This window comes from Microcaecilia unicolor, chromosome 2, assembly GCF_901765095.1.
Source record: "Microcaecilia unicolor chromosome 2, aMicUni1.1, whole genome shotgun sequence".
Lineage (NCBI taxonomy): Eukaryota > Metazoa > Chordata > Amphibia > Gymnophiona > Siphonopidae > Microcaecilia > Microcaecilia unicolor.
In genome coordinates, this window is record NC_044032.1 from 428752618 (window position 1) to 428773854 (window position 21237).

Genomic DNA, 21237 nt, shown 5'->3' on the forward strand with positions numbered 1-21237 from the left:
TGATGGTAAATAGGGGCATTACCAATTAGCATGGCAGGTAACACATACTACTACTACTTATCATTTCTAAAGTGCTACTAGATGTATGCAGCGCTGTACACTTGAACATGAAGAGACACTCCCTGCTGAACAGAGCTCACAATGTAATTAGGACAAACAAACAGGACAAACAAGAGATAAGGGAATAGTAAAGTGAGGATGATAAAATAAAGGTTCTGAACAAGCGAATAAGGGTTAGGAGTTAAAAGCAGCATCAGAAAGGTGGGCTTTTAGCTTAGATTTGAAGACGGCCAGAGATGGAGCTTGACGTACCGGCTCAGGAAGTCTATTCCAGGCATATGGTGCAGCAAGATAAAAGGAATGGAGTCTGGCGTTAGTGGAGGAGAAGGGTGCAGATAAGAGAGATTTACCCAGTAAACGGAGTTCCCGGGGAGGAATGTAGGGAGAGATGAGAGTGGAGAGGTACTGAGGAGCTGCAGAGTGAATGCACTTATAGGTCAATAAGAGGAGATTGAACTGTATGCGGAAACGGATAGGAAGCTAGTGAAGTGACTTGAGGAGAGGGCTAATATGAGCATATGAGCATAACGACACTGTCGGAATATTAGTTGTGCAGCAGAATTTTGAACAGATTGAAGAGGAGAGAGATGGCTAAGTGGGAGACCTGTGAGAAGCAAGTTGCAATAGTCTAAGCGAGAGTTGATAAGAGTGTGGATGAAGGTTCTGGTAGTGTGCTCAGAAAGGGAAGGTCAAATTTTGGTGATATTATAGAGAAAGAAACGACAGGTTTTAGCAGTCTGCTGAATATGTTCAGAGAAGGAGAGGGAGGAGTCGAAGATGACCCCAAGGTTATGAACTGATGAGACAGGAAGGATGAGTGTTATCCACAGAAATAGAGAATGGGGAAGGAGGAGAGGTTGGTTTAGGGGGAAAGATAAGAAGCTCAGTCTTGGTCATGTTTAGTTTCAGATGGCGCTGAGACATCCAGGCAGCAATGTCAGACAGGCAGGCTGATACTTTGTCCTGGATTTCGGCTGAGATTTCTGGTGTGGAGGGGTAGATCTGGGAGTCATCAGCGTAAAGATGATACTGAAAACCATGGGATGAGATCAGAGTACCAAGGGAAGAAGTATAGCTGGCGAAAAGAAGATGTCCCAGGACAAATCCCTGAGGTACACCAACTGACAGTGGGTTAGAAGTAGAGGAGGATCCACTAGAGTATACACTAAAGGTACACTGGGAGAGATAAGAAGAAAACCAGGAAAGAACAGAGCATTGAAATTCAAGTGAGGACAGCGTATCAAGGAGTAGGCTGTGATCAACAGTGTCAAAAGCAGCAGATAGATCGAGAAGGATGAGGATAGAATAGAGACCTTTGGATCTGGCCAGGAACAGATCATTGGAGACTTTAGCGAGCGCTGTTTCAGTTGAATGAACGGGGCGAATGCCAGATTGAAGTGGATCAAGAATAGCTTGAGATGAAAGAAAGTCAAGGCAACGGCAGTGAATAGCATGTTCAAGTATCTTGGATAGGAAAGGGAGGAGTGTGATGGTGCAATACTTGGAAGGACAGGTAGGGTCCAATGAAGTTTTTTTAAGGAGTGGTGTGACTACGGCATGTTTGAAGGCATCAGGAACAGTTGCAGTGGAAAGTGAAAGATTGAGGATATGTGTAAACAAAAAGGTGGGAATATGAGCCAGGCTATCCAATAATTGGACCTGAAGTTAAGTTTAAAATAAACAAAATTTAATAATATTCAAACAAATAATAATAACACAATTCCACATTAAAAATGACTCAACACAACGTTGTGTTTCGGCTGGATGGCCTATATCAGGAGTCTTGTGGCTAATGACGATGATAAAATATGATCATCAAGTGACGTGATGAAGAGAATTCAAGTCACGAATGAGAAATGTGCAGACAAGGATTTAAAAATGGTCTTTAAAAAGACAGTTTGTTAAATGATCCGTCTGATGCTGCACGTTGCAGAAACAATTGGTGTGTCGAGTCATTTTTAATGTGGAATTATGTTATTATTATTTGTTTGAATATTATTAAATTTTGTTTATTTTAACTTCAGGTCCAATTATTGGATAGCCTGGCTCATATTCCCACCTTTTTGTTTACACTTTACATGCCGTGGGATCTATTGAGTTCTCCACATACGTGGATTCTCTTTAGATTGAGGATATGACAGATAAAAGGGATGACAATAGGAGAGATAGTGTTAAGTAGATGGGTGGGAATAGGATCAGAGGAACAGATAGTTAGTTTTGAGGAGGAAAGAAGATGTGTAGTTTCCTCTTCAGTGATTTCAGAAAAGGAAGAAAAGGAGGCAGGGGTTGGAGGGTTGAGAGAATGGACTAAGTGAAGGAGATGTGGAGGTGACCTGGTTGAGAATTCAAGTTTAATCTTGTGAACCTTATCATGAAAGTACTCAGCCAGAGTCTGGGGGGAAAGTGAAGGGGGAGTTGGAGGTGAAGGCACTTTGAGGAGAGAGTTCAGTGTGGCAAAGAGACGTCGAGGGTTTGAGCCAAGAGAATTTGTCAACTGGAGGTAATAGTCCTGTTTGGCAAGTAAAAGAGCAGACTGGAAGGAGGTCAGCAAGAATTTGAAATGTATGAAGTCAGCATGGGCATGGGATTTCAGCTAAAGGCATTCGGCAGAGTGGGCACAGGAACGTAGGTAGTGGATTCTAGAGGTCAACCAAGGCTGGGGTTTGGTATGTTTTACAGAACGGGGAATGGGAGGAGCGAGAGTATCCAGAGCAGAGGAGAGAATAGTATTATAGGAAGAGATAGCCTCATTGACAGACTTGGATAACATAGTGGTAGAAAAAGATTTGAAACACTGGAGGACAGAGTAGAAGGGTCAATAGCCTGAAGATTCCTAAATGTATTGGTTAAGATTGGACGGGACTGGGGAGGAGGGTGTTTAAGTGTGAAAGTTATCAGATGATGGTCAGAGAGGGGAAGAGTTGAGGCACAGAAACTGGAGAGTGAGCAGTTTGAGAAGAGGATAAGATCAAGACAGTGGCCATTCTGGTGAGTGGGGGCAGTGGAGTACAGTTGAAGATTGAAAGAGGATGTTAAAGCAAGAAACTGAGAAACATAAGAGTCAGAGGGATCATTAGCATGAATGTTAAAATTTCCAAGAATGAGGGAAGGAGATGAAGGTTCAAGAAAGAAGGAAAGCCAAGCATCAAAGTCAGTGAGAAAGGATGAAAGGGACTTATCATGGGGTTGATAAATGTCTGCTACTCAGAGAGGCAGAGGAGCAAATAGACGGATGGAGTGGACTTCGAAAAGAAAAACAGTGAGACTGAGGTGGAAGAAGAGGTTAAAATCTACAAGAGGATGAAAGTAGTAGCCCGACACCACCTCCACGGCCAACCGGGCAAGGAGTATGGGAGAAAAGATAACCTCCATGGCATAGGGCCGCGACTGAAGCAGAGTCTTCAGGGTGAAGCCAAGTTTCAGTTAGAGCAAGCAGATGGAGAGTATGAGAGATAAAGAGGTTATGGATGTAGGAAAGTTTGTTACAGACAGAGCGGGCATTCCACAGAGCACAAGAGAAAGGCAGGTCAGAAGGGGGGAGGAGAAGAACAGAAATTAGATTGGAGATATCATGGTGTGACCTGCACAAATAGGATGAGAGCTGATGTGGAGGACCAGCATTGGGATTAATGTCCCCAGCGGAGAGCAGGAGAAGGAGCAAGAGAGTACGGAGAAGAGTAGGACAGGTATGATGACAGCGACGAAGGCAAGATGTATTCAGATAGAAAGGAGATGGATGAATGTAAGGAAGGAAATGTTGAAGGTTGAGAGCTGAGAAAAAGGAAGAGGAAAAATGAGATGGTGAGATGATGAATACAGACGGTGGACGATGTGTTCCTGCAGTGTACAGTGGTTTCAGATGGAGAAATAGATTAGGAAGGGACAGTACCAAGAAGGAAAAGTCACACCAGATACAGCTGTGAGGATATGCAGAAGAGCAGCAAGTCCTCCACAGCACCTGGTAGGAACGCTGGGCACCTAGAGCAGAGGCCCTAAGTGGATCGGAGTGGACCTGGGAGTCATCCCAGAGAAGGCTGTAAGGATATGCAGATGAGCTGCAAGTCCTCCACAGCACCTGAAAGGCAGCCGGTGGTAGAGCTGGGCACCTCTCAGCCAAGGAAAGGCTTACCAGGGGTTAGGCCGAAGCTAGCATTCCTCCCCCTGAGGGTCGCCTGAACCATCACTCAATGCCACCTGAATAGATATCTGCCATTCAGCTAACATGTAGTAAAGAACTTTTCACTTTGTTAATTGAGGGGTAAATTCAATAAATGGCCTGGAAATTTAGATGCTAGGATGGTGCGTGCTGAGTCTATATTCTATAATGATAGTTCCACATGGAACTGCTATTGTGGAGGAGTAGCCTAATGGTTAGTACAGCGGCCTGAGACCCTGGGGAACTGGATTTGATTCTCACTGTGACTCTAAGCAAGTCACTTAACCCTTCATTGCCCTAGGTACAAAATGAGTACCAGTATATAATATGTAAACCGCTTTGATTGTAACTACAGAAAGGTGGTATATCAAATCCCACCCCCTTCCCATTTCATATTATAGAAATACTAGTCCACATCTATGTGCCTAATGTTATATGCAAGCACTTACGCCAGCTCAAAGGCTGTAGGCAGTTAGGCATGTAAACAATAGTAACTAGCTGACCCCCCACCCAACATTCCCATATCCACGTTCCCCCCCGCTAAAGTTGCAACTAAAAGCAGTTATGCACATAACTGCTAATTGGTGCAAATTGGCACCAATTGAAGTCAAATATAGCCAATAAATGGCTGTTTATTCCAATTAATAGCCAATTATTGAATTAAGTTGCACATGAAACTGATCTTATTCTATAAACTGAGTGTAAAATTTTGCACACTAAGCGTAAAGGTGGGTGTCCAACTTTATAGAATTAGGGGGTGAATGTCCAGTTGTTGGTAATGACCCCAATAGTTAATGCAGAGATTTTGCCATGGTCACATGTTTAAATTTGGCTGTTAACCCATAGACACTGCAAAACCCTACTGCATAAGCCCCCAAGAGACTGCAAATAATATGTGAAATGAAGTGCCGCACTGTAGTATTGCATGCCCCATCTGGCAGGACTGTACTTATGCATCTGCTCTACAACCACTCGCAACACCATGTCATGCAACTTTCTCAGCTGGGCAGGTTACTTCAGCTTCAGATCTGGACCAAACCGAATGATCCCAGACCAAAGGTGAACAGTGCTTTTCATGCTTCTTGCAGGCCACTTTGCTTATTTTTCTTTCCTTTTTCTCCCTATCCCTCACTCATGTTCTTTCCAGATCTAAATGAATGTGGGCTGAAACCGCGGCCGTGCAAGCACCGGTGTATGAATACTCACGGCAGTTACAAGTGCTATTGCCTGAACGGATACATGCTTATGCCTGATGGATCCTGCTCAAGTACGTTTAGGCCTTTCAGTTTCCTTTGCCTTGTGCTATGTTTTATTGCTTTTGTTTGCTTGTGTTGTTTTGCTTTGCTAGTGCTGAACTGAACCAAATAGTAAGCTGTTTCCTCGATTTGAACCCAACATTTTAGTTTACAGAGAACACAAGGAGGGTTGGTAAGATAGGGATGTCTGAACTTTATTTACAGTCACGGTGCTGTAGCCTGCATTTAAACAGAAGCACTGGGCAATACATTGCAGGACTTTAGGGCTGCACAAGTTGGATTGTTATTGCTTTGCTTTTCAAATAACTGTTGTTGGGCCACCAGAGAAAAATGTAAAAGGGCATATGGAAATTCAAATCTGTTCTGCTTACAGAGAATTGTGACTGAATCAGTGTGCAAAGTGTTTACAGTGATTGAATCACAATTGCAAGCTTGCATCAGGTTCCTCACTGTTATCACCGGAAAAAATAAATGCAGATTTACTTAACAGGATTATTCCACTTTGCTGAGCCCACTATCACTCCAAAAATGGTAGGCAGGTGGCAGTCATGGCTATGTGACAAACCAAGGCTTTGATGTCTTCTTTTGTATTGAAATAATGAGTATGGGATAATTTTATAAGTTATTATACAGTTCTAATTCCCATCTGATGCAAAGGTGTAAAACACAGTACTGACAATAAACTTTCGTAAATCATTCCAAAAAATGTTTTTCATACAAACATTTTTTGGAATGATTTATGAAAGTTTGTCAGTACTACACCTTTGCATCAGATGGGAATTAGAACTCCATAGTGTATTCACCTTTCTCATCCATTTTGAAAAAGTTTCCCTAGTTTGTTTTCGATAATTTTATGTGACATGAGCGTGTAGAAGAACATTTGAACCTTGCTCTTTAAACCATCACATGCTCTGGGCTCCAGGGTTGGAATACCGAGGCATGGCATGGCCTGGTCTGGTCTGTTAGGTTGCCAAATTCCACTATCTCCCTTGCTGTCTGATAAAATACACTTTCTGATTAGACAGACACCCTTGAGCTGCAGCAGAGAGGCCCTACCTCAAGTCAAGGACTTCATCGTTAAGTAATAAATTAGTTCTTGTTTTGAGCATGTTTGGCTGTATGTTGGGCGGGTGGGATGAAAACACATGACAGGACTTCAATTCTAAGAGCAGTGTCCTGGTATTTTACCAGTGTGGGCTCATTTGGGAGTTACCCCTCAGCAGTGGTGTAGCTAGGGTATTTGACACCCGGGGTCGGTCATTTTTTAACACCCCCTCCAAAAGCTAGTACTAGGCATGCCGAGAATTCAAAACACTCAGGACCTATAGAGCAGTTCTACCATACCATAAGCAGTAATTTGTATGAGCCACACAAGGAAAAGGAAAGCATCTTAAACACTACAGTGAGCACTAGAACATCAATTCACCTATTGTAAAATGAAAACAGACAGATTAGTACAGGTCTTCAATCCTGCACAGTCAATGCCAACTGAAAGCCATGTCTTTTTCACGAACAGAGATACACCATAATCCACTATACAATAAGTAATAATAAACTTTCTATTTAGACAAAAATTAAAGTGAACCCTCAAGATGCCAGACTCTGCATACAATGCAACACCACAAAAACAGAAAATGTCCCCTAGTACTGTGCAAAATATAAAGACAGCAGATGTAAATTTGAAAAAAAACTAACAAGTACCAATCACCACTTTACAAATTAACAAATAGAAATAAAACAAATATAGAAAATAGAATAATACCATTTTATTGGACTAATACATCTAGCTTTCAGAGGCCAAAACATCCTTCCTCAGGTCAATATAGTATAGTGCTGTTACAGTATCCCTGAGGAAGGGGGTTTTGTTCTCTGAAAGTTAGCCAAAATGTATTAAAATTAGTCCAGTAAAAAGATTACCTTATTTACATGTTCTATTATAAACATTTATTAACACAGCTACAATCATGCTTTATCCTAAAGCAAAAAAATAAAAATATATATTTTATTTACAGTTTGTTGTCTCTGGTTTCTGCTTTCCTCATCTTCTTTTCATTGTCTTCCTTCCATCCAGCATCTGTCATTGTTCTCTCTCTGCCATCAAGTGTCTTCCCTCTCTGCTGTCCCTCCATCCAATGTCTGCCCTCTATCTCTGCCCCTTCCATCCACCATCTGCCTGTCTGCCCTCTCTCTCTCTCCCCCTTCCATTCACTATCTGCCCTTTCTCTCTGCCCCTTCAATCCACCATTTGCCCTCCCTCTCCCATCCATCCAGGGTCTGCCCTCCCTCTCACTCCCCCTTCCATCCAGGATCTTTCCCCTCTCTCTGCCCCTTTTTTCAGCCCCCAGTTCCAGCCCCACTATCCCACCAGTCCCCAGTTTCAGCCCCAGCTCTTTTCTCCCACCAGTCTCGAGCTTCAGCCCCCAGCCACTTCTCCCTGTCCCCTTTTCAGCCCCCAGTTTCAACCCCAGCTCTTTTCTCTCACCAGTCCCGAGCTTCAGCCCCAGCCACTTCTCCATGTCTCCTTTTCAGTCCCCAGTTTCAGCCCCTGCCCCTTTTCAGCCCCCAGTCCCAGTACTAGCCCCCTTATCCCACCTACCCTCCTTTTCAGCCCCCAGTTCCAGCCCCCTTCATCCACATGCCTTGCATTAGGGCCCCCCTTTTCAGCCCAACCCATTATCCCACCTGACCCAGGCATGCTCCATTTTCCCTCATGATCCCTTCTCAGACCCCAGTTCCAGCCCCCTTCTCCCATTTGAGAGCCCCCACCCCCCTTCTCCCATCTGAGAACCCCTTCCCCTCCCCATCTGAGAACCCCCCTCCCCTCCCCATCTGAGAACCCCCACAACACCCCTCCCCACCCCAATCCCATTCTCCCATCTGAGAACCCCCTCCCCACTCCAGTCCTCCCATCTGAGAACCCCCTCTCCTCTCCCATCTGAGAATCCCCTCCCCACCCCAGTCCCCTTCTCCCATCTGAAAACCCCTTCCCCTCCCCATCTGAGAACCCCCTCCCCACTCCAGTCCTTCTCCCATCTGAGAACCCCCTCCTCTCCCCATCTGAGAACCCCCACAACACCCCTCTCCCATCTGAGAACCCCCTCCCCGACCCGACTCTCCTGCCACCACCCTACCTTAAAAAAAAATTTGTGAAGCGTCGTTGCAGGCAGAGCCTCGCATCTGCTCTGCTTGTAAAACACGTAAATCTCTTCTCCTCCTCGTCGTTGGACCTCACTGTGTCCCACCCTCGCAGAAATAGGAAGTTACCTCAGAGGAGGGCGGGACACAGTGAGACCCAACGACGAGGAGGAGAAGAGATTTACTTCTTTTACAAGCAGGGCAGACGCGAGGCGCTGCCTGCAACGACACTTCCCCCAATTTTTTTTTAAAGGTAAGGTGGGAGGCTGGGAGCAGCGGGAGTGGAGCACACCCCCACCCGCTGACACCCGGGGCGGACCGCCCCCACCGCCCCACCCTTGCTACGCCACTGCCCCTCAGCTCCTCTATGCTGTGTTGCACAGTGCATACTAAGCGTTTTGTACTGTTGATCGCATGTCTTACAACCATCTCTGCTTCTTCTCCATCACATCTTTACTTTCACATGGACTGGTCCACAGCAGCACCTCTGATAAGGGAAGGGGGCACAGAGAGGAGAGTGCAAGAGTGTTGTTTGGGGTGGGGAACAGTAATATGAGAGGACAAGTGAGTGAGGGTGGGGCACAGAGTGGAGAAACCTACTGATTGTGAGTCTGAGCATACCAGTTCCCTTGGGGGGAGGTGAAGAAAGAGAAAGTCTATACAGCCCAGGGTCCCCCATCCCCACCCCTCTACTACAGCCTCCCCAAGCAAGTGAGTCATTGGTAGTAGCGTAGAAAAGGGCAGGGCAGTGGGGACGGTCCGCCTCGGGAGCAGGCAGCATGGGGATGCACGGAGCAGATGCATGGCTGTCGGCTCTGCCAGTTCCCTGCCCCTTCTGTTCTGGGGCAGGGGACCGGCGGAGCCGATAGCCATGCAATTACTCCATGTACCCCCTGGTGGTGAGGATGATGCGCTTTGGGGGGGAGGTGGATGATGTGCCGGGGGGGGGGGGGGCGTAGCGGTGACAGCCAACCTAGGTACGCCACTGGTCACCTGCGCATAGATTCTTTAGTAAAATAGATATAGCCAGAAAGGTAGAGAGGTTCAGAGGCCCAGAGTTAATATGGCTGTTTTGTGTTTAGTACTAGCTCATTAACTTCCTCACCTAATTCTATGGATATTTATGCATATTATGCAATTGCGTCCTTCTTTATGCTGGGGCATAGGCAGGGCCACTGATAAGCACACTAGGCTCCAATTTGGGAGGAGGCCCCAGAGCACACCAGCAGTCTTGGAGGCCTCCTGTATCACCTCCCCCTAACACCAGCCCTCGTTATAGGAACTAAGCATGTGCCAAAATTGGTTTATGCTGGTTTGTGTAAATCTAGCTGTTTTAAGTTCCATGTTCTTCTTGCTGGTGGACAGGGCCTCCTGGTTTGTGTGCTGTGTCTTGTGATATTTTGATTGGTGTGCTTTGTAACTCTGTTTACCCCTCAGATGCTCTCACCTGCTCCATGGCAAACTGTCAGTATGGTTGCGATGTGGTGAAGGGGGAGGTGCACTGTCGGTGTCCTTCCCCAGGTTTACAGCTGGCACCTGATGGTAGAACCTGTGTAGGTAAGTTAAAAGACACGTCAGGACATCTCTTCTGGTTTTGAGAATTATTCAAGATTAAGTTTGGTAACTTCTGTCTATAGTTGCATGTTGTAGACCAGACTGTCATTGTAGGTTGACAAAAAAGAAGAGGAACTGTGGAGATGATGGAAGGAATGGGTGGGCCGGGACATGAGTAACAGGAGAAGAGGAGCTGGATTAGAGAAGCAGGGTGACTGTTCTGTGCTTTGACCCGCACTCACCCCCTTTCCTCCTCCTTCCCTGCAGGCTGCCTAGAAGGGAGGGACTGCTCTATGGTCTAAAAAAAAGTGGTAAACTGTATCCTAGGCCATCACTTCAGAAATTATGCCCCGGTTATGACAGATGTTCCCCCCCTTCCCTTCTCCCACTTCCCTCTCCCCTTCCCATCTCATCATTGTCTTCATGGGAATTGGATTGTGCCACCCTTTGTAAATTCTGTAAGCTACACAGTAGGGTTGAATTGAATATCCATATACTGGTACATAAGTAAGTGTAAGGACAGGGCTAGACACTCTTCACAAAAAAAGAAAAACGTAAGAAGTTTTCTTTCCCAGGTGATGTCTTATCCAGTGGTACTCATGACAAGATTGTAACTCACCATTTAACTTCCCTTCTGATGAGGGTGAAATAGTTTTCCAACAGCATCTGAGCTAAAGTGGCCAAGGAGACAGGAGTACATTTCTCCTTTGTTATGCAGTTCTTCCGTCCAGTACCTATAAAACTGAGCCACCACACCACAGGGTATAAGGCCTTTAAACGGGATGTGCCTTATGCTGCGCTTATGTCTCTGCCAGGAAGGATTTGTTTTCTCTCACATTAACAAATCCCACTGAAGCACAAATTAGCTTTCTATTTCTAGTTTCAAATGGGATTTTTATTGGGTTTTGTGTTTACGGACTGGAGAAAAAAAAGAGCACTGAAACCATTAAAATGAAAGAAACTTAGTCTGATTTGGTAGACCAGTAAACGGATAACAGAACTTTTTATTTTTATTTTTTTTTTCAAATTACTACTGGTATTAGTTGGTGCTGTTTGAGCTCTTGCAGGTTGCAAATTAATGAAAAATAAAACTCTCAGTGGAAATGCTGGCCAAGTAGCCCATAAGAGACATTTGGGTTTAGTCTCCAGGCCTGGTCCCTCCTTCACTCAGCTGTAAATGTGGTGCTTCCATCCTGAAATGGTTATATAATTTTTGGCACTTTTCTTCCGTTTCCAGTTCAATTGGAAACACTCTACTGATGCTTTGATTCCATGATATTCTGTTCTCAGTTGCATATGATTCCCCCACTTTAAGCCTTTCCTCTACTATTTAGCCTAATTCTTGACTGGGAATCAATGTCCAGGACCTGTGCTCACTTTAAGGTGTGCACGTGTTTGCCCGTGCAGCATTCTTCAAGCAGATGCACAATGTCACACCTAATGCAAAACTTGATAGGAGCTTGTCCCCTCCACTTCTCTGTGTCAACAACATAAGCTTATTCAAACCTAATGGTAGGCACTTCCTAATGTGCTGATCTCAAAGAAGAGCTTAACAAGGAGATTATAATAAAGAGAGGTAAACTAAAGACCAGTGGCATAGGAAGGGGCCAAACCGCCCCGGGTGCACGCCGCTGGGGGGGGGTGTCGGCTCCGCTGGTTCCCTGCTCCCTCTGCCCCGGAACAGGTTACTTCCTGTTCCGGGGCAGAAAGAGCAGGGAACCAGTGGAGCCGACGCAGCTCCCAGCGACGTGCACTCGAGGTGGTTTGGCCCTCCCGGCCATCCTTCGCCGCTTTCCCTCGTAAGTACACTCTGGGGGGGGGGGGGGGTGTGCAGCGGTGACCCACCCTGGGTGTCAGCTGCCCTCGCTATGGCACTGCTAATGCAAGAGAAAGATACAGATGAGTCTATCGTAGATGATTGAAGACAGATGTAATGGGTAGCGCTATGCAGGGCCCCCAAGAGACTGAACCAGGCCCGGGGCAGGGCCGCCGCACCCCCCCCCCCCCCAGATCGCTACCACCTTCTCCACAATCGTCGCCACTGCCCCCCCCCGGGATCACTGCCACCCCCCCTACAATCGTCACCACTGCCGCAATTGAAATACCTTTTGGCTGGCGGGGATCCCGAGGCTATGCCAGCAGACAACGTCTTCCTCCAGCATTGCTCTTCTGCCAATTCAGAGTCTTCAAAACCGAGCATGCGCGCCTCAGAGGAAAAGCAGAAGAGCAGTGCTGGAGGAAGATCTGTAGTGTTTGCTCCTCCGGGTCCTCCCCAGCATCCAAGGAGGGCCCGGCTGCGGCCCCGGAGTTTTCTCTCTCGTGTTCCTGTTGGGACACGATCACTCAGGTCCGAGCAGGAGAGAGAGAGACCCTGGTGCCAGGCCCCCTTGGAGGCCCGAGCCCGGGGAATTTTGGCCCCCTCCTCGGCGCCCCTTGCACTATGGTAAGAAAGGCTCACGGGGATGTGGAGGAGAACTCTCCTCGACATTCTTCCCTGCTAGCTTGAAGAGATTATGTGCCCAACAGTAGGGCACACCTAACATGCCACAGAAAAAAAATTAGAGAGAAGATTGCCAGGGACTACAGATCAGGGTACATGTGCATCCTCAGTCTGACCACTAGGTTTTATAAAAACATAGAAAATGTTGGGCAGATAAAGACGATATGACCTATCCACTCTGCTCATCCATACGTCTATCCCTCCCTTCCTCTCCCTTAGAGATTCTCTGTGCTTGTCCCATGCTTTCTTGAATTCAGATACAGTCTTCATCTCCACCAGGAGATCATTCCACACATCCAACACCCTTTTTGTAAAGAAATATTTCTTGAGATTACTTCTGAGTCTGTCCCCTTCACCTTCATCATATGCCCCCTCATTCCCATGATTCCTTTCAGTTGAAAGAGACTCAAATCTTCATACATTTATGCCATGGTGGTATTTAAATGTCTCTGTCATATATCCCCTCCCTCACCTTTCTAACCAAAGTATATGTAACCCTGGTCTCACCATAAAAGTTCTGTTAATGTTAGTAGTATGATTAGTTATTAGGTATTGTTTCATTTTTGTATATATATTATTTCTTTTCTTTAGACTGCTCTAAAACGTATATACTGAACGGTATATTAAGTTAATAAATCCAATCCAATCTAGCCATAGAACTGGTGTAACTGCAGGCAGCTAAATGCTGCAAGGGTGCAAGTAACATACAGTATTCTGTAAATTAGGTATTATTATTAACATTTGTATAGCGCTACCAGATGCACACAGCGTAGAGGTAGATATGAGAGCAGTGCCCATGCTCCGCCCATATGAACTCCCCTTCCCTTTGCATTTACGTGCTCTGCCACTTACATGTGCCCTTACGAAATAGCGCATACGGGGCTTTGCTGCCACTTACCTCTGGAAATGCTGGTGTTCTGTAGCAAGTGATCCATAAATATTATAGAATTGCTTTATTTAATGCATAGTACCTGCAAAATCCTACCACACTTCTGTAATAGGGCCCTGTATGTTATTTTTTTAGTTGTTGTTTTGTACAGTTCACTTGAAAAATAACAGATTTAGAGGCCCTTTTACTAAGGCACAGCAGGCCTAACATGGGCCTACCGCACATTAAAAGGGTGTTACCGCGTCCTGCAGTAGTTTCCCACAATCTCACACTGGAAAATATTTTTTATTTTTTGGTGCGGGAGACGTGCCGATGGGCAGAGAGTAGATGTGCCTGCACTAATCGGGTAGCGCATGCACATTACTGCGTACTACCTGATAAACGTGGGGGCCCTTACTAACTCCTAAATAAGTGGCAGTAAGGGATCCCATGGTAAATGGCCACACGCTAATGAGGAAATTAGCATGTGGCCATTACAAAAAAGTATAGCCATGACCATATTACCACCATGCTAAAAGTGGATGCAGGGCATGGAAGACCCACACGCTGACACCAGTACTGGCCACATTTTAGCGTGGCTTGGTAAAAGGACTCTTTAGTTTTCTTAGAAAAAGCTTTATAATAATGCCAATGTTTGATTTGTGGAGGCTTTTGCTGTTTCTGTGTAATTAGAAAAAGAAAACAGTGTTACTGATTTTTATAGGCATATTTCATTTCAATTTCTTTTCCCAGATGTTGATGAATGTGCCACTGGGAGAGTGGTGTGTCCCAGATTTAGAAAATGCATCAACACTTTTGGAAGCTACATTTGCAAGTGCCATAAAGGCTTTGATCTGATGTATATTGGAGGCAAATATCAGTGCTATGGTAATTCATTTAAAATATTTTACTGACTCTTCTATTCATATATGAAAGTGCTACCAAGTTGAAGATTGTATGAATGACATTTTACCACTTTGTCAGTCAGTGCTTGTAAGACTGAAAGCAAATATTTTGTCATGAGAAGCACACCAAGAGCTACTGGTAAAATAAGTACAGTTACAGTAATATATAGAGATTAATCAGATAACACCATGAATCCTTGTAATGTTATATACAGTGAGTTGTAGAGATGAGCCAAAACCTGTTGATCTTGGATGGTGATCCAAAACCTTGCCACTAATCCTGGTGTGAAGATCACATTACATGATTCCAGTGGTCACCCTCAGTTTTTTTTCAGTTAGTTTCATTCCTTTCATAAACATTTTCAATTTACTTGAATTCTATCCTGCATGGCAGTATCTGCTGAGTATTTTTTTTGTTGTTGTTTGAATCAAAGCAAACTGATATTGCAGTGAAAGAGAAAGATGGTAAACAGCTGTCTCCCTTTCACCTTCCCTTCACTTCCTATGTAATCTATTCTCTCCATTCACTGGTGCAGCCCCTTCTGAGCTGTGACATCATCAACAACCTGGTGGTTTCATTCTACTCTACTAGGCTTCCAGCTCAACTGGAAGAAGGTGACAGTGCCATAAGCCTTCATTTACAACTACTCAAGGGATATTTCCCTACTTTATGTCCCCTTCTGACACAGCAGTCATTTTAGTGCCAGTCCTCAGCAAGGGTTCAATTCTGCAATTGTAGGCCTTAAGTCTGGCCATTGGGTGTCACTGTTGCTCAATGACTGGGACTTCCTCTCCCGAAGAGGGCTCTGAATACTGCTGCCAAAACACCCCCAGGCCTGGCCAACCCAGGGAATAGAACTCGGGACTCTAACTCAAGTCCTCTGTGGGGCAGTGTATAGTATTGTCACAGAGCTACTAGGTTGGCCTTAGCAAACTGAGCTACTGGACTGTAATATATCTCATAAATATGGACATTTGTTTCTTATGTTGCCATTTATGAATGTACTATAGGACTGACTCTTTCAATTAGTGACCTTCTAGAAATGAAAGGCATATGAATGATTAATAGGTATATACACTAAAACAATTAGAGCCTTATAGGTAGTAAAATGTGGAGGGCCACTGGAGCCATGGCCCCCACTAATATTTTCCCGAACATCACATCAGCAACTAGAGAGATTGGGTGTGGGGCCAGAGACTAGTTTGTTTGGTCCCTCCAACCAAAAGGGTGTTCCACTGCCCATGCAGAGCTCCTTCAGGAACCAAGATGGACAATTTTGCTGAATTTTGTATCCAGAAACCACTGAGAAATCTCTGGACATTCTTTTCTACTAAGGATCCAGATATACTTTCCAGTGTTTGAAACTAGGAATTATATTAATTTTGTTCTAAATGTTAGGCGTCTAATCGGTAATGACTTAAAACTACTCGGTTATATACTTTTGCTTTTCAGATGTATGAGCATGCACCTTTGCTCAAACTAAGGAAATAACATGTGTGTTACATCCTTTTTAAAAGGTTCCAGAATTTCAAGTCAGGAAGTGTAGCATGCTTTTTTCAAATGAAAGCAATACAACTGAAATGCACTATGAAATATTCTTGTTCTTGCTATGTACTAGGCATTGCTAATTTTTCCATTACAGATATAGACGAATGCTCTGTCGGCAGGTATCCATGCAACAGCTTTGCTCGATGTTACAACACCCAAGGGTCATACAAGTGCAAATGTAAAGAAGGGTACAGGGGCAATGGAGTCGAATGCACAGGTATGTAATATCTCTTCCATCATATCTTTCAAATGTAATATGACTGCGCTTAAACACTGAGGCTCAAACCAAGCCATCAGTAGGGCGTCTCCGGATTACTGTTGCTCATTCATTATTTTCCTCTCATTTCTAAGTTATAGTACACCTTGCCTTTCACATTTCTCTGTAGTAATTCTGAAATAATAATGATTGGCTATACTGTATAATGAGACTTGTTAATATAACAGAGGAGTGGAAATTCTTGTTACATGGTCCAGGGCAGGGGCGTAGCCAGAGACCCAATTTTGAGTGGGCCTGAGCCCAAGATGGGTGAGCAGACGAACTCCGCCTTGTCCCACAACTGATTTGGTCTCTCCCTCTCTCGCCTGCATGACAATTGTCTTTTAATCATCCTCCTCCCCCATATACTTTTTAAATAGTCACTGGCAGCGAGCAGCGACTAATACACACTGCTCGTGTTGGCCCCACAGCCTTCTTTCTGATACAACTTCCTGTTTCCGCATAGGCGGGAATACAGCAGAGGGAAGGCTGTGGGGCTGGAGTGAGCGGTATGTATCAGTCGCTACTCGCTGCAAGCAAAGATCTGCTATTTATAAAGTATGTAGGAGGGATGGGAGTTTTCAGCAGGTGGGGCTTGGGGATGCCTGCCAGCCACATCATAGGTGTGCTGCTACTGGGTGGGCCTGAGTCCAAAGTGGATGGGCCTGGGCTCACCCGGGCCCACCCTTGGCTATGCCACTGGTCCAGGGTCACATTTGCAGAGTCAGATCTATTTTCTCAATGTGAATTTCTTGAGCTCTTTTCCTAAGAGCTCTGCAATTTTGTGATAATCACAGTTTGTGAAAGATACAGCCAACACAGGTATGTTGTTATTTCTCATGATCTGACCCTTCCCATGGAAACACCACCAAACAATGAGGGTAATTCTTTATCAGGGTGTGCTGGTTATAGCCCTTATTTCAAGCCTACTTTTCTTTATAGAATACCAGAGCAAGTAGCCGAAAGCATACTTACATTTCAGGCGTGAGCACTTTTCACCAGCTTGATATCTGATGTAAATACCCACACTTAGTTGTGTGCTATAATGTTCATAACATAGAATATTCTATCATTTACACATGCACTTGTGCTCCTCACCAACAAAGTATGTGCCATCAAATCATGGGGCATACTTTTCTGCAAGTCTGTATTCTATAATAGCTCATTTACTCACAGTGTTGTATAGTAATGAAGTAAAAGTAATGCACTACAATACTTAAGTAAACATGTCATTACTTTTACTTGTTAGCGAGTACAAGACAAGCATGAGCACTTTTACTTGTAACGAAGTAGTATCTGAGCCAGGTTTAAGTACTTTTACCTCGTTACATGCTGATTCGTTATAAATAAAAGGCTGAAGTACTAAATTTTCCTCTCCTCTCCTCCTTTTCACATGGATCTGACATCTTCCCTCCCACTTTCCCCCCATGGGGTCCTTAAAATTTGCCTTCAGTCTCCAGCAGCCGCAGCAGTTAAGAGGTCTCTCTCTTGCCATTTTTCCTTTCCTCCCTCCATGTGTCTAGCAATAGCATTTCTCTCCATCCCCTCAAGAAGTCCTTAAAACTTCCCTTCCCTTCCCTTCCCTTCCGTAGCTGTCAGTCACAGCTCTTAACACAGACAACCTTCGTCAGACTATAAGGTTGCAGCAGTGAAGACAGGCAAACCTCCAGCGGACTATGAGGCCTTCTCTCTGCCGTGTCCCACCTTCTCTGCATGGATGGGACGTGGTGGAGAGTGGAGACTGCCTATCTTCACGTACCTTGACCTTCAGTTCTTCAATACTGTGGCTTCGCATTGGACAAAAAAAGAAGCTTTGAGCAGGCAGGTGGGCTACGGGTGGACCCTTCTTCCCTGCCTTGTTTACTTCTGTTCAAGAGTTGGAAGCCTCCACTACAGCTGCAGCTTCCTTTAGCTCTATCTGTCTCTACTCCAGCCAAGGTTTAAAAAAAAAAGTTTTATTTGCAATTCTGGTGGGCTTGTAGGTGAGGGATTGCCGGATTGTGAAGGGAGGGGAGATGCCATCATGCCAAACTATGGGAGAGGGGGAGGGCAGAGCAGAGTTGATGTTAGGGAACAAGGAGGAATGGAGAAGTAGGGAAGGGCAGTGGCCCCCAGTAAAAAAGGAAACCACGGTTAGAGACTTGTTTGTTATGGGTTTTTAAAAAAAATTATATGTTTAATTATATAGGAATATATTAATTTACATTTTGTAGTCGCAGTACTTTTTACTTAAAAGTATAATATTAAACACTTTTTACTTAAGTAAAGTTTTAATGCAATTTTCATTGTACCTTTTACTTTTACTTAAGTAACAAAATATGCATTTATCTTTACTTTTACTTAAGTAATTTGACCTAGTACTTTAAACAACACTGTTTACTCATAGCTAGAATACTGCAATTTAAATGCCTTCTTCCTCCTATCACTAGGTGACTCCTTATAGAATTACCCCCAATGCAAGTAATACTATTTATATACTTTTAGCTATATGGAGGGTGGGCAGGTTTTAAGAGCTCTTTTGCCTGGGTAAATGACTTCTCAAAATGGTCCTGCCCATAATATATGTAAAGGTCAGCACTGAGGAATTTCCTGGTTACCAGATTGCATTGTAAGGACAAAATCACAATGAAGCCAGAGCCAACTGTTAGCATATGTTCATAATGACTCCATTCTTTAAAGTATGTCGATGTGCTGAACACACACATTATTAAGATTCATCCCTTGACTCTTTTGAAATCACAGGGCTTGATTTTTCTCAGCTATCAGTAATATTTCAATAGCACTAGCACTTGCCAAACCAGTGCTTTAAAAACTAGTATAACTACATAGCCTTTGGATCTCTGTAGCTTGAGAGCGTGGTCTCAGCTTATAAAATATCTGTTTATAAAATTATTTGAGGAGGCATTGGCCCAAAATGTTTATAGGTATGTCACTGGGTATTCTCATGTGTGTGAGCTGCTATGTCAGACTTGTACTTGGTTATTTCATCTTGGTGTATCATGACTCTCTTTGAGAGCATATGCTATCTGGAAAAGAAATAGAACAGTGTACTACTAGATCTTACATGGTTATTTTAGAAATCTTAATTAAAACATGGTGGTTTAATCAATTTACCACCAGAAACAGGAAAATGGTGTGTTGATTATGAGTCGCCAAAAGTAGGATCTTTTCCTGGGTTAGAAACATAGAAACATGACGACAGATAAAGGCCATATGACCCATCCAGTCTGCCCATCCTCTGTAACCCCTAATTCTTCCTGTTCCTAAGCGATCCCACATGCTTATCCCATGCCTTTTTAAATTCTGGAACAGTCCTCGACTCCACCACCTCCACCGGAAGGCTATTCCACGCCTCCACCACCCTTTCTGTGAAATAATACTTCCTTAGGTTACTCCTAAGCCTATTCCCTCTTAACTTTGTCATATGCCCCCTCATTCCAGAGCTCTCCTTCATTTGAAAAAGGCTCTCTTCCTGTACATAAATGCCTTTGAGATATTTAAATGTCTCTATCATGTCTCCTCTCTCCCTCCTCTCTTCCAGCGTACACATGTTGAGGTTCATAAACCTGTCCCTATAATTTTTGCATTCAAGACCACTTACTAATTTCATAGCCGCCCTCTGGACCGACTCCATCCTGTTTATATCTTTCCATAGGTGCGGTCTCCAGAACTGCACATAGTACTCCAAATGAGGCCTCACTATTTTGATCAAAGTAGTGCAGTATGTAATTACAGGCTGGTTGTAATTAACGCCTATGTTTACTAAATGGTGCTATGGGCGTGTTAGTATTTTTAACACGCTTAATGGGTTACGAGCATTAAATGCTAACGCACCCATAGAAATGTATAGGTGCGTTAGCATTTAATGTGCCTTAAATTTACAGGTGCATTAAAAATGCTAACACACCTTACTAAACAAACCCCTAAGAGTCTATGGAGTTCTTTTACTAAGGTGCACTAATGGATTTAGCACCCAAACTAATAAGATGGCCGTTATATTCCTATTATTCCTTTTAATAAGGTGCTATATCTGTTATTGCACCTTATTAAAAGGACCCCCTTATTTTATTAATATAGACTGCGCTGTTTGTGCTTATTGTGACTGTTTAATAATCTGTTTTTAATATTAATGCTGCTTAGCTCTCTTTTATGATATTTAGTTTAATATTATCCCTTCTGAATTAATTTTTCAGCTATTCCTAGAGTTATGATTGAGCCACCAGGTCATTTTGACTTTGGCCATGGCAAGGATCCGTCAAAGCATGTACTGAAGGGCAATAGCACTTTCTCAAAGGGCAGTGGAGGGTATAACAATAGAATTCCTGAGATTGAAGAGAGGGGAACAAGAAGGCCTCCTGCACCACCCCATATACCTGCTGTCATTACACCAAGGCCTGTACCAAGGGCAACAGCAAGGCCCACACCAAAACCAGTGACGAGGCCTCCACCAAAACCAGTGACGAGGCCTCCACCAAAACCAGTGACAAGGCCAGCACCAAAACCAACAACAGCTATAACTTCAAAGCCAATAACTACAAGACCTATTGTTATAACTACTGAAGCCCCTGTTGAAAAGCCTACAAATCCAGGAGAAGTTACAGTGGATAACAGGATTCAGGTAGAACCTCAGAAGCCAAGAGGTGATGTGTTCAGTAAGTAACCTGTTTTTGCTTCATTATTTGTTGGTCTCTATATATATTATATCAGATGACAGCTGTATGCAGTGTTAATAAAAGTTGTTCTTACAAAGGGGACGTGTAAGAAAAGAGCAGAAACTGAAGTTAGCAGTGAGGACAAAGTATTTTTAAGTTAGTAACTTGCATGAATGCCATTTGATGTGCATTAATAGATAACACTGCAGGCTGTGTACTTATAGGGAGCCCTTTTCTTAAGAGATGAGACTAGTTTTGGGGGCATCTATGCTGTATCATTTCATGAGTAAAGCCTTCTACACCTACCTGGGAGCAACTAATGTGGAAATGTGCTGTGTTACCTAAT

The 21237-nt window shown here is 44.0% G+C and overlaps 1 protein-coding gene across 6 annotated transcripts in view; it reads left to right on the forward strand.

Annotated features, from left to right (window-relative positions):
- The window catches only part of NPNT (nephronectin), a 183247-nt gene that overhangs the window by 108572 nt on the left and 53438 nt on the right, over window positions 1-21237 (forward strand). For 4 of the 6 annotated variants that reach the window (XM_030190766.1, XM_030190769.1, XM_030190767.1 and 1 more), the window contains 5 exons: window positions 5364-5483; window positions 10045-10164; window positions 14283-14417; window positions 16078-16200; window positions 20433-20891. In XM_030190766.1, the coding sequence (XP_030046626.1) occupies window positions 5364-5483; window positions 10045-10164; window positions 14283-14417; window positions 16078-16200; window positions 20433-20891 (957 nt within the window). The remainder of the gene's footprint in view (window positions 1-5363; window positions 5484-10044; window positions 10165-14282; window positions 14418-16077; window positions 16201-20432; window positions 20892-21237) is intronic. The other 2 variants (XM_030190770.1, XM_030190772.1) reach the window with 1 other exon arrangement.